Raw genomic sequence first — 13397 nt, forward strand, 5'->3', positions numbered from 1 at the left:
TTCAGAGACAGAACGGGGGAAGGCCATGGATGGGCACGGGCTCAGGTTTCCACTGGGTGACACACCGTATGTCAACAGTAGCAAAATGAATAAGGGCAAAGTGCCCCCGGCTGGCTACTAACTTGGTCCGTTGGGAAGCCCGCAAGGAGTAGGAGACCGCGGAGTTGGATCAAGATGCGACGAGACCCTGGCAAAAGGCTAGGGTAGAAAATGTCAGTTCATCTGTGTGTGCAATGAAGGGGTCTCTAGTTACTTTCAGAAGATTTGTGGACCACCCCTTCGGTCGGCCCGGATCGTATGGGCACGCCAGGGGTCGGTGAAGGGAAAGCAGAAAGAAGTAAATGCAATAGGAAAGAACGAAAAAAGTGTGATAAAGATAAAGAGGTAGAAAGACTTGGGAGACAGGCGAGACTCCTTTTATGTAAGGCTTCGTAAGTGACTGGACGAGGTCGCGGTTCGCTGATTCAGCTGAGTGTCGAGACAACGTGCCGATCCAAGAGAACGAGAGTTTGGGGCGGGAAAGTATTGAATAGCTTAGCGGTACTGAATTGGGGTACCAGAGTGCTAGAGGCAGGTTGGTGATGAATGTATATTTTAATTTATTATTTTATATCTAATTAAGCAACTTGGTCGGACGCGCGTGCCATTATCCGCTACCCCGGGAGAATGGCATGAGCGCTGCAAGGAAAGACGTTTAAACTAGCCATCTTTTTAAATCGCTCTGTTGTTCTTTGAGTGCAACCATATGAAAATGATATTCATAACATGGCTCTTTCATTAGGTAATTCGTGTCGAAAAAGCAGAGTTCAAGGGGGGGGGGGGGGGGGGACGGGTAAGATAGACCGTCCAGCTGGGAAGAGCAGCGCGTAATCGCTAATTAAATTGGTGTTTTATCTTATTCTCTCTCTTTCAAACTGATGCTAAAAGGACAAACATATAAACAAACTGTGTGTGCCGCGGGGCGACGTTTGTTGCCTTAAGCTCAAGAACCTTTGGTCTTTAGTAGGGATTTGGGGTTGTTAACACTTCATAGAGGATACGCAGCGATGAGTCCCAACCTCCCATGCGCTCGGTCGTGTCTCAAGCAACTGGAAGTAGTCAATGGGTGTATCCATAAGGAAAGAGCTATGAATGTCATACAAATATGCCTATCTACATATCGGGGAAGACCAGGTTTTGGAGATATTTGGTGATTCAATGAAAATCTATCAGAGGGTATTTTCATGTCGTCGTAATCAAACAAACATATATTCTATGCTTTATTTTTTTCACTTATTTATTTATTTATTTATATTTTGTCAATTTATTATTGTCTTGGCGCGCAATGATAAGTCTCGGCACGCAATTTTACTTTTTTTTTTTTCTCAATCCCTTCGTAATTCATTGCAGTTTACCACTTTTATACTTGATTATTGTTGTTCATTATAGATACTAAAGAGTGACAAAAAAACGCCAAGAGATAAGAAGACACTAAGCTTCAATTGGAATGAGATATCAAAGGTCGACGCTCCTAATGAAAAGGTAGATTTCAGATTTTTTCTGCGCGTCACATTTCACCTAGGTCAAATCTTGCTTGAAGCCGTTAAAGAGGTTAGTACTTATTAGTTACGGGGAGAAAAAGACTGCCGAGTATTGCTTAGTAATATTTTGAAGTGGGCTGCTTAGACGTAGAGTGCGAATGGACCATCTAAGTTCAATGGGAAACATTGTCCAGGGAAAACGGCTCCTGAATTGGCTGAAAAGATGGACTGTTGTGAGACGACAATCGTGACCCACTTTCATACAATGGTGTATACACGGGCGACAAGGCCTGCTGTTCAACCCAATAGCTGGCTGATTGAAAAGGCTAGAACCCGATATCAATTTTCTCGTAACTGTTGCAAAACCAAGATTGCTTATTTCATCGAGACCGTCGATACTTCCGTCCGCAGTCTTTTTTGTTCCGCTGTCTTTTCTTCTTTTTCGGCATCTTCTGCGACTTTTCCTGCGAAATAGCCCTGCGCACCAACCATCAGAGAAGACTTGCTCTTCAGAAGCAATCGGAAGCGAGGAAAGCAAAACCGTCGTTTTCGTCTCGATCGTCATGTAATAGGCTGTTGAGATTGAGAATTTCTTATCATTGGGAAAGTGGTACGCCCAACGAGAGCAAGCGTAAGCGATTGGGTGACCCAAAAAAGTGGTTAGTAAAGAAGAAACACAGGTAGAAAATTTTTTCAAGTGACGTAAGAGTGTTACTTTGCGCAAAGGCGACGACCGACTTTTTTGGCGGCGACAGCAGCAGCAGCAGCAGCATCAACTAACAATATTGCATTTTTAGCTTTTTAGAAAGCTTTCACATACCGCTTAGCCGCCTAGGTTGGCTGGACGCGCATGGCTGATTTACGCTAACGCAAAGCAACGAACGCTTGTGTCAGCTGAACCCCCGCTACATCAGCGCGCTGATAAACGCGTACAATCGCTCATAGTGAACCTATTTGACGTTGGTAAGCAGGATTTGGAAGAGTTCCTATCGATGATATAATAATTATTAATAATTCATCGCAGGACTGCAATAAACAGTTCCTGGCGAACGAAGAACGAATCACAGCACGTAGTTTGTGGAGCGTGGACTGCGGGGAAAGGGCGCTATTTTGGTGCTCAGTATCAGGAGCTAATGAATTCAGGAATAGATGAAAAGAGAAAAGACTAGCATTCCTATTCAAAGAGACCATAGCAGCTTAGAAGAAAATTGCAAGGAATTGATATAAGGTCTGAGACGGGTGGGAGAGAGTGAGAATCTCGGGCTCCAGCAAGCAAACTGTAGGTCACATACGAGCTAATGCTGCCGCGAATGTAACTGTTTGTGATGATAGGTGGCCCAATCCAATAATGGAAAATCAACAACCCCCCAAAAATGTTCTACTTCTCACGGTGTACGACGTCCGCGAACGTCGTACAGCGCGTAATTTTGCTAAACAACGTCGTTGCATGATACACCTAGTTTAATTTTTCAATTTCCCCCTCTCCTCTGGCTTGTCGTTCTCCCTTGCTTTCTTTTTTACTAAACCCTCGATGAAGTGAAGCTGGCAGCACCGTATCAAATTTTGTTCGTGCGCCAAGGCGAAAAGATGAAAAGGAAAACGCAACACGAAGCATAACCATAGGAAGACACTTGCGGTGTAGCGTCTCACAAGTGACGTTGCTGCCACCAATGTGATGCCTGCAGCGTACGTCGCTGCAGAAGCCTCCACCTGCTCTATTTCCGCAAGCCCTACGTTTTGGCCATTACTGCGACACTTGGCCTCATCTGGCCTTGGGTGTGGAATTACAGTAGGGGCGGGACGAGGCGAAGCCACTAGAATGGCGATGGCTGACTGAAGCAAGAAAGACATCCAAGCAAAGGTTCAATGAGGAAAAGAGAGAGCGAAAAACGAAAATGATAATTCTTTCGAAAATTCGCGCCGCATATCACCTAGTGGATGGATTTTTAAGCGACACCCCTCACCCCCGTTACATACCTGAATGTATGTCGAGAGGTCGGGCGAAGTTTAGGGAGTTGCAAGAAGAGGCAAAACATAGTACGAAAAAGAAATCGTACGCTGCCTAGAAGCTGTGTAAACAATTGTTTCAGTAGTTTTATACATAGTACTTTTTTGTATCTAAATGGGGGTACCCATGCTACTGCATCATTGATTTAGTTTATGTTGTGTGCCTAGTAAGTAGGTTGCCTTCGATTTGACATTAATAGAGTCCATGCAGGGTACGTAAATACTTTTTTTTTTCAATTATATAGTCCAGTGTAAGTTTCTGGTGGCTTCTAAGGTTATGAAAATGGTTTATCTGTTTACAGGCGTCTATATATGTACGTTTCGAATTTTTAATTACTGCACTATTGCTTGAGTAAAGCATCGCTTCAAATTGTTGGCCTTTCGTGGCGTGGAAGGAACTGTATGTCTACGCTGAATTTAAACCACTTTTCCTAAACACGTTAGTAGTGAACCACCTTTTAGGGACATTAACAAAATACGTTTTATAAAATGTTACATTTGAGGTATTGAGCCTGAGTGTTGATATCTCATGTAAGATAACAGTTTCGCCCGCCAAAACAGGTAGCGGCTTTGAGGGTTCGATAGCATTTCTTGCTTTGCATTACCAGGTCGAAGTGCCGACGATGCTGCTCTGCTGCTAGCCTCTTTATGGATATATATATGCAGGTTTGTATAGACCTGTGACACACGTACCACACCCGCAATTCCTGTTGATGGTAGTCTATCTATGGAGACGGGTGTGAGATGTAAGCCCACAAGGGATGAACATATCTGTGTCATTTTGCGCGAGACATTTCTGTGTCAGACATTTGCTAGGGCTTTATACTGCTGATTTATGATTTTGTCCGTCGTTCGTTCGTTTGTTATAATGAAACTATTTCTGAAGAGCGGTATATGCATTTCTCGAATGTTATGTATATATCGTGTATCATATTATATAACACTTTTTCATTATATGATTTAATACGTAGCATTGTCTTTTTTCTTTTTTTGTTTTTTTAATTCTTAGTATACCCGGATAATTGTCTATTATTTCATGCGGCTTTAGAATTCAGCTTGCGAACCGTAATGGCGCCCGCGCCTATGATCAATTGTTTCGACTAATGGATATTTACATTAATCGTCCCTACAAGATAAGAATTAATATCTAATACTGGCTATTTCCACTGACAGACAACAATAGCCGGTACCGAAGTACGACAAATTTCATCATGTATCGTATGTTGCCTTACCCAATCGTGCTGTGGGCCTGACTTGCTGCGCCGTTGAAGTGGCCGCCTCGATAGCTTCCTCACCTTCTTTCTCACTCAACTCCAAAATCTTGGCCCTCACACCCCAATAACCGTTGTTGTCTACTGGACACCCGGTCAGTCTTTCTCTATTATCTGTCTGTTGAAACTATTTGGTGGAAGACAGCGAAGAACGGACGGCTAGCTTACAGAAGCAGCTGGCTTCTCGACAACTCGTTGCTTTGAGGAGTTCCGAGAGACACGGAGAGGGAGCTTGTCTTCCGTACCTCTCCCTTTCGATGTTGTGTATAACCGTTGGCGAATTCGTTATGGACTGCTTCGTTCTTTTTCTTTCCCTCTGGCCGACGTCGGCACATCGTCGCTATTTCAAGTTCGGCAGCCAGGAAAAATGGAAAGGGAACTAGCAGACGGAATGCCTGCGTCTTTATCTGTGATGAATACAGACTCGGCTGTCGATCAGCACAGATAAACGGTAGCCGCTATAAACGGCTTCAGGTAAGGGAAGAATCTTGCAGTCGTTAGCCTTCAACGAAACGACTGCTTCTTCTATTACGCTTACTTATTGATTGATTGATTCGGTCTTCAAACATTAGTGATCTCCTTGCACTACGTACCGACTGCTGAGCGTCCACAGCCGATTTTGTCTAATCGATTCTAGTTGTATTCGGTTCAGCTGGTTTAACGCAACCTGGGATTTTTGCGATATTTTAAAATAACCATTGTGCTATTGCAGAATTCGCTGTTTACTGTAGATAGCAGTGCCTCAGCAGTTTCTCATATGATATATTGTGCTTTGTAAAGAACCGGCTCTTTACACACTGAATAATTCGTACGAGGCTTTCTAAGAGGATCCGCATAATTGAGCTACAGCTATCCAAATGAGGCAACTAGCCAAAGCAGGTTCGAAGTAGAAAGCGACACAGTTAACGACGAACTAAACTAACTCGGATTCAGAAAACCCCATGAACCCGAACCTAACTTCGGAGGACAATGCAATAGGTATACGAAGCCCGCTAGACAGAATCGAGGCGAAAGTTGTTGTCAAACCTGACAGCAGAGAACGGAGTGTTGAAAAAAAGTCTTTCAGAAGTGCTGGAGGACAGGAAAAAGGCAAGACAGACAAGCCGAAGAGGTTTGCCTTCTGCACGCCTCAGTTCAAGTATAGGACTTGGAAAGAATCTGCTTCTGCATCTGAAGAAAACACGATAACCAGGCCACGCAGAAAATGCAATAGAGTGCCAAATCGTAAAGTGGAACAGATGGAGGCAGAGGCCAAACGGGATTGCCTTGAAAGCGAGCCGGCTGAACTTCTTCGAAAGTTCGTACCATTAGACAGATGCGTCATCCACGCAGGTGCAAGCAGACTTTGGCAAGGCCAACAGTGCTGTTTGGTAAGTAGTGAACCAACGTTTAATGGCGTAACCTATTTTCATCATAGCTTGGTAGAAAGGGTACAGGCAAAGCCGAGAGCAACGTTGGAAGCGAATCAGATTGTCGCTATTGTCGAACCAGTATTTTTTGTCTAAATAACCTGGAACGAGTGAGAGCATGGTTATTTCGACACTGTAGAGATTGTGCTCGTGACTAGGTGAAGCGAAAATCATAGTCAAATGTAATACTGCGACGGCAACCAACTGTTCGGTGCGTTATGATAAATTGATTTTACGAGCGAATGGACAGATACTTCTCAATTGAATTGAGAGCTACTGAAGATTGTAGCTTCGGCAGTGTTCTACGCGAGCTACTGTTGAATCACTGGTTTGAGCACGTTAGTAAGCTCCTGATTTTACTAAACCATCGCCAGAATAGCCACCAGCTAAATGGAAGCTCTCCTTTCCCGTATAATCAGTAGTTATACTAACGGTAGCACCTACGTATGGCGGTTGCGTACATGTTTTAATGTGAATTGGATTCTAACACAACACAATTTTCGACAAAATATTGAATGATATAGACCCAAATGTATAAATCGGCCCCGACGCCAGCTCTTGCCTGTGGTGCGCGCGGATATTTACATCCCACGCACGCCACGATTCTGAGTCAGTCGATGTAGTACGATACTCCGAAAACTAGTTTATAGACTTGAGAATCCGACACATTTGTGACGACCCGAAACACTACTTGAAAGAAATTGTGCACGCAAATTTCGTCGCAGAAGACAGTAACTTCTCGGCTATTCTTTCACCGGGAAGTGACTGTACAATCCATTCGTATTCCTTTCAACTAATTAGTAAGTTTATATAATATAAGTTAACGATCGGTTAACTCGTTGTCATTATTCGAGCTTTCTAACCTCTTAAGATAATCATTCTCGACTTCGATAAGGAAATATTTCAGGTTTAGGCCGCAGACTTCAAGCTCTATTTTCGTCAGTCTGTCCCTTCGGCGTTCCATTATCAATTACACCTCTATGCAAGGCCAAAATCAAGCAACACTGGACTGGCAAGTCCTAGTGCGTTTAGTTATTGACCGCCTACGGGATGGACTGCGAACACTGAGGATAGTCTAGTCATCCTGAATGGCCGAAAACGCAAGGAGGAGACAGCATTGGTTACAGCAGCTGCTTGAGCGGCAGTCATCAGTGCCATCTCAATACGTCCATGTGGCAAGTGATGTAGGGCCTCTTCTTGTCGGAAAGCTCATTGACATTAATGATTTCTGATCGCTTAAAAGCAGAGCGGCGCTACTGCTTCTCTGGCTGTGACGGTGCTTCTTTTTTGCCGGGGGTGCAGCGCGCCTCCGCCTTACTCCGCCTGCAGAGCCAGCAGTTCCAGAGTCTTATTCGTTATTTGGTTAGTCGTTTGTCGACAATCAAAGCTCTCACGGGTCGAAACCGGTAGAAGCTTGCAGAAATCTCTCTGGGAGACGTTTTCCCTTCGTAGATGGACAGGCATAACCATCTATTTTCCCACCACGTTCGTTTCACCCCGGTTAGTTCTGTAGCGCGAGTATCGCTGCTTTAGGCGGGAGGCTCATAAGGCTCTAGTGGAGCCGAGGCAAACGTAAATGAGGCTGGCTACGTCAATTGCTCAAGGCGCCGCGGGAAAGAATTACCGCACGTTATTCGTAGAAAGCTTCTGTTTCAGCTACTTACGCCCGTAATCATTCTCGGCGTGAATAAGGGCATCGTAGCGCTTCTTAGTCCAAATGTTGGATAAACAGATATCATATATAACATCATAACATATAAACAGACATCATATATAATGGGGACAGGCAAATGCCATTCGTCTCATCTAGAAAACGTATTGTGGGACCTGTTTTTGTTTTTGTTTATATATTGTTGCGCACGTGCTGTATAATATCTATCTGAACAGCCTTACTTTGTTGAGTACTTTTTGTTTCATCACGTCCACATGTATCAACGGCACGACGTTGAAAGCGATGCATAAATTGGGACTCGTCTATTGACCGCTATCCTTTATGTTACACGCAATTTGCTAAGGAAAATCATTACATAGATGATTAGTGTTTTAAATGAAGCTGGTTATAGATTGTTGTTTAGAGGTAGCTAAGTGTTTTTGGTCAAACGTGTCTATTTTGAGAGTATGGTACTTACTGTAAGAAGTAAAGTCTGCATATTAAGAATTCGTAATTTAAATTAAGAAAGTAACTTGGTTTTTTTTTTTTAATCCAAGAGCTTAAATATAGCTCTCGGGTCAAAAAACATCGAAACAAATTCTCTTTCCTTAGCTGTACTAATGCTGTTATCATCTGTGGAACTTATCCTGTTTCAAACAGGCGAGAGCGTTTAGGGAGCAGTTTCGTCAAAGCGTCTATAGAGATTATCGGCTCCTTTATGCAGGCGTTCAAAAGATGTTTCCAATGTTCGCCCTCTGTTTGAGAATACTAGTGAGTATCGAGTACAGTGCAAATCGAACAATTTATAATATCTATAAATAAAATAAGGCTGAGCTTCCCAACGGGACTGTACAATACATCTGTGAAGACACTTCATGCTCAAAAATGACGACTATGACATTCATCATATAATAAGGTATTTATCAGTGTCTAAATTGGGGCACAGGAATGTTCAACTAGATAAATTTAATTCAATCTCGACCTTGTTCGAGACGATTAAAGGCCGAATATCGTCGATGATACAGTGGCCGAGCACAAGTTTATCTACTTTCCCCTTTTTAATGGAAGCAATAAGTTAACAAGTCACGCACATGCACCTCAGGGGCAGAAATAAACCGTACTGCTCAACAAAAACAACAGAGCCAACCCCCAAGAACAAATTGCCACGAATTGCAGAAGCAATTTTTTCATAGTAATAGGGGGTCGCTCTTCGTCGTTTCGCCGGGCGCTGCTGCTCTTAAATTGCCCTGTTCTTATTGCTCTTCCCCTGGCCGGTTCTCTTCCTCGTTCAGTGTGATAGGTTTTATACAGGAGTTGTTTCTCTTACAAAGGCTTTCTGGTTTATGCTTCTGTTAGAGTAAGAAGTATGCTGACCGTCTGTTGCCTCGTTCGAGCGAGTTCAAATGGAAGTTTCTGTAAAGACAAACCTACTACCCCCTTCACCTAGAGGAAAATGTGCCTTCTAGCAGATTGGGTACTGGTAATTCTTAGTAGACGCTGTGAGCTTCGAGACGAAAAATTACCCAAAATATGTCTATACATATACTGAGAGGTCGTCACATCAATGCCCAGTGTGTATTTCACGTTTTTTGCACCGCAGCAAAATTGCCCAGTGCGTTAGCTTTACCTACAAAAGACTACATCGCGCATCCGTCTATTTTCATAAAGCATTTGAGATTAGATTGATGCCGTTAACGTTACAGTCAATCTCATCGTTCTGATTATAATCGTGGTCATCATCTGGACGTACTGTTAGATTAGGGATAGGTATACGGTCTTCACTGAAATCCGCGGTGAAGGCAGCGGACCTGCCATCAATCTTTGCCTATTCATCTGCCGCTGTTGCGATTATCGCTGTTGCTAGAAGTATTGCTGCTATTTCTATGGTAAACTAATCCGCGTACGAGTGCAGTTGTCTCTGTCCCTGCTTACTCCGCAGTGGTCGACGTTACGTGGACATTATGCGAATGTGATGACCGTCCTACATCACGATCCATCATGGCGCAGAAGTTCGGTCAGCGATTGGTACAACGTGGATGTTTCCTTGTTTCGTCTGATGATCTGTCGGATCTGGTTCGAACATGCGGTAATACTTGTGCGTTTCTCACTACGACTGGGGATCAGCAAACTTCGAAGAAGGGGCAAGAAGGAATAGGGCGTGGAATTGCGAATGAGATGAGTTGGAGCTTTGAGCTGGCAATCCAACCAAAGCTGCGGGATCTAGCACGCCAGGACGCCCAGGGGAGTCTTTGGCTTCAAGACGGGTGTCCATAGGATGCGCAGGGGGTGGTTGAGAGCTGTTACGAGAAGCCGCGCCTCACTGAATATTCGAATTGGTGATGAATATTTTAATAACAGCATGCCCTGTAGTCGATTTACTACGTTTCCATAACATCGTTCGTCGCTGGGGTCTTAGGGAACGAAGGCGCGCAACATGCGTAGCGCAGGCCGGCGGTCATGTGGCAGGTACTGCAATGAAACATCAGCGTAGTTCGCGCTGTGCACTGATCTCTTGAGTTTAGTTCATATTCAAGCAATGAGGGATTGAATGCGGAGGTATTGCAGTTCGCGTTACCGCGCTATAAGGATAACATGTATAGTTACAATATTCGTAGCTCTCAGTTTAGATTATTTGTTTTCCATTTCAGTCGATTATTTGACAAATTGTTTTTTTTTGTCTCTCCTATTGTAACCATCGTTTCTGCTTCGGCCGAAAAATAGAAACACAGGAACACTGTCCAATACAATACGAGAGATGATTCTATCTTTTTCGGTTTTCCGGCGGGAAAATTGGCTAGGAAAGCCAAAAAAGACAGATGAAGTAGCTGTACACAGGCAATGATCCAGCTACCATTATCCCTCAATAGGAATGATGGTATAGGAGGAACAGTGGAAAAATGAGGAAGAAGGTGTGTCTTTTTAGTCACTCTACCTATTCAAAATGAATAACTGAAGGAGCTCGGGGCAGCTTAGATGTATATTCATATCTGGGCTGTCTGGGGAGTTGTAACAGGAGAAAGTGGGCGACAGAAAAAAAATCGGGCGGAAAGCTTCCACTTCTTCTATTTCTGCTGCTGGTTCTATTTGAAAAATTCAATAATTTGTCTTACAAAGCGTTCCATTTAGTGAATAGAGATATAGAGGTGAGTTTCACCGATGTCATCGAGCTAAAAAAGACTGGTAGTGTCTAAGGTATAGACAGGAAGAAGTATGTTTGCCAAGGTCGACGGATAGTTTTGAACGCTGTTGCCGAAGTGGAAGAGGAAGAATTAAATGGTCGAATCCATCGTATGTAAGGCGTACGGTTTGCAAAAGTGCTAGGAAGTGGTGGGTAAATTGTTAAACCTGGGCAAGACATAAGTTCACGGGTTTAGGTGTGTCCCGCACATAGTAAATCCAAGCTTCTAAACTGAGAGACGGGGTGAAGAGCGTAAGTGCTAAACTGGGGGTTGAATGGTATATAACCTAAAATAGTAGGAGTGGTAAACGAAACAGCTTGATGGCAATCATACAGCAGAAACATTGACTCCAAGGATGACAGAAAGGAAAGAAAAGGGAAACAGAAGGCAGACAAACCTTACTGTAGCACCACCATACAAGGGACAGCGAAGGAAGACGATTCGTTTCCGTCGATGAGCGACTGGCCGTGGTGGTGCATACGTTATCCACGGTCGGCAGGATCAACTGACCGACGATTCTGCTGCAATAGTTAAGCCATTGTGCACATATATGTCGACATGACTTCATAGACACTTCTGGATGACCGACTGCTGGATTAACCTGGCAGGCAAGTATCCCGTCTCGACACCAACCGAACACCGCACAGTTAGCTGTCCATAATGTATAGTGTGAATAAATGCACTTTTTCTTTGTGTGCGTAATTTTATCATATCACAATAAAGGTACTTTGCCCTAGCTTTGGCAGTTTGGCAAGCTGGAGAGACTCATCATTTCCAATAAGTCATACAAGCAATGTGATTAGCGGGCCATGGACGGCCGCTAGGGACATATGAGAGCATCACTGCTCAATGTGGCACGCGTTTCGTGCACCGAACAAACTGTGCACACGAGCATTCTGATATGGCTCCTTGGTTCAGTCCTTAAAACACGAGCCTAACAGTTTAGCCTGCACTCCGTAATGCAGGCTCTTGTTTAGTATTTTGATGACCAAGTTGGCCTAAATGCTTGGGAGTTTAGTGAGCTTGCTCGGTACATGATAATAATGATCAGGACTGCCTTTGACGGAGCGGGGCATGATAAGCCGAGAGCAGAAACATTTGCTTCTGTAGAAACCTGCTATGCTGAAACTATGCTGAAAAAGGATAATTAAAAGTGTATGGATTAGAGAATAGACAATATCTCAAACTCTGTACCTCATCTCTGGTTCGTTTTGCTCGCAGTTTGTACAAAATTTCACTGCGCGGGCGACATGATGGGATCAGAGCAAAGCTGCGAGCCGGTAAATCGTCAGTGGCAATGTCAGGAATTTTCGCCAGGGTACGATGAAGGAAGGAGCTTTGTGGAACGAATTCGATTTGGACGATCGGCGCGCGCGCGTGATACTACTATCTTGTGTACTGACGGCGTTCCAATGGACTTCGTCAATCTCACAATTTGTCATTCCGCTTAAAGGTTGACAACTCGAATCATGGCTCGCCGAAGGTTTCCTGTCAAACAAAACGCAGTAAACATCCATTTAGAGGGATTCGATGTGTATGCACACCACACATTATGAATTCTCATAGGATTCTCTAACGTACTATCCGCCGTATTATCCGTCTTACGCCAAGAGGCGCTTAACTTCGCGTTAAAACTATAATCACTTATAAAAGCCAACTCTGTGACAGTGTTCAACCGATAAATGAGCCGCGTTTAAACAATAGACATTTCTATGCTTTTATATGGTTCTAATCTGCGATCTCGACTGTCGCGCTTAAGCTTATAACAACGCCTAATGCTTAAATTAATTAAATTAATTAAAATATTAATGTTCTTAAATTTCAGTCTATCACAGCCTCCGCTGGACTTCGCTAGGATGGAACAACTTGCGGCACCCTTCATGGTAAGTAGCAGTCACGGCTGAGGCGTTCACATACAAGCATATAGTATAAACATTAGCAATATTAACAGGCATTGTTAAGAGTGCAGTTTCAATAACAATTACTATGATTGTTGAAACGGCTATCATAGCGATAGTAGGTTATCACGCCAATTTAACATGTACACGAATTCGCATTCGAGCTTTACATTGCGTACATGTTGCTACAACTTCAGTATGACACGCCACTCCGTGGCAGTCATACACATATATAGGTCATGGAGGATACAGAAAACGAAATTCGATAGAACAAATAATGAAGGAAATGTTAACAGCGCGCAATTTTTGTTGTTTTGATGTCAAGCCAAGCCTACCCCATGTGTTCACCCTGGTCCTACGATTGGTAAAGGTATATGGATGAATATATGAGGGTAGGTAAGTGAAAATACTTAGTTGGGCAGGAACGACTGATCCATAAATGATTACTCAGAATCCTACGTT

General features: G+C 43.6%; 1 protein-coding gene across 18 annotated transcripts in view; it reads left to right on the forward strand.

Annotated features, from left to right (window-relative positions):
• Positions 1-13397, forward strand: part of heph (polypyrimidine tract-binding protein 1 heph) — a gene marked incomplete at its 3' end in the record, with an annotated part of 317749 nt that overhangs the window by 56102 nt on the left and 248250 nt on the right. For 17 of the 18 annotated variants that reach the window (XM_086967904.1, XM_022831472.1, XM_022831482.1 and 14 more), the window contains 1 exon segment: positions 12863-12920. Coding sequence is in view for 13 of the 18 variants with exons in the window: in XM_086967898.1 (XP_086824024.1) it covers positions 12863-12920 (58 nt within the window). 18 annotated transcript variants of the gene reach the window in all.

This window comes from Varroa jacobsoni, unplaced genomic scaffold (genome assembly GCF_002532875.2).
Source record: "Varroa jacobsoni isolate VJ856 unplaced genomic scaffold, vjacob_1.0 scaffold_332, whole genome shotgun sequence".
In the NCBI taxonomy this organism is placed as follows: domain Eukaryota; kingdom Metazoa; phylum Arthropoda; class Arachnida; order Mesostigmata; family Varroidae; genus Varroa; species Varroa jacobsoni.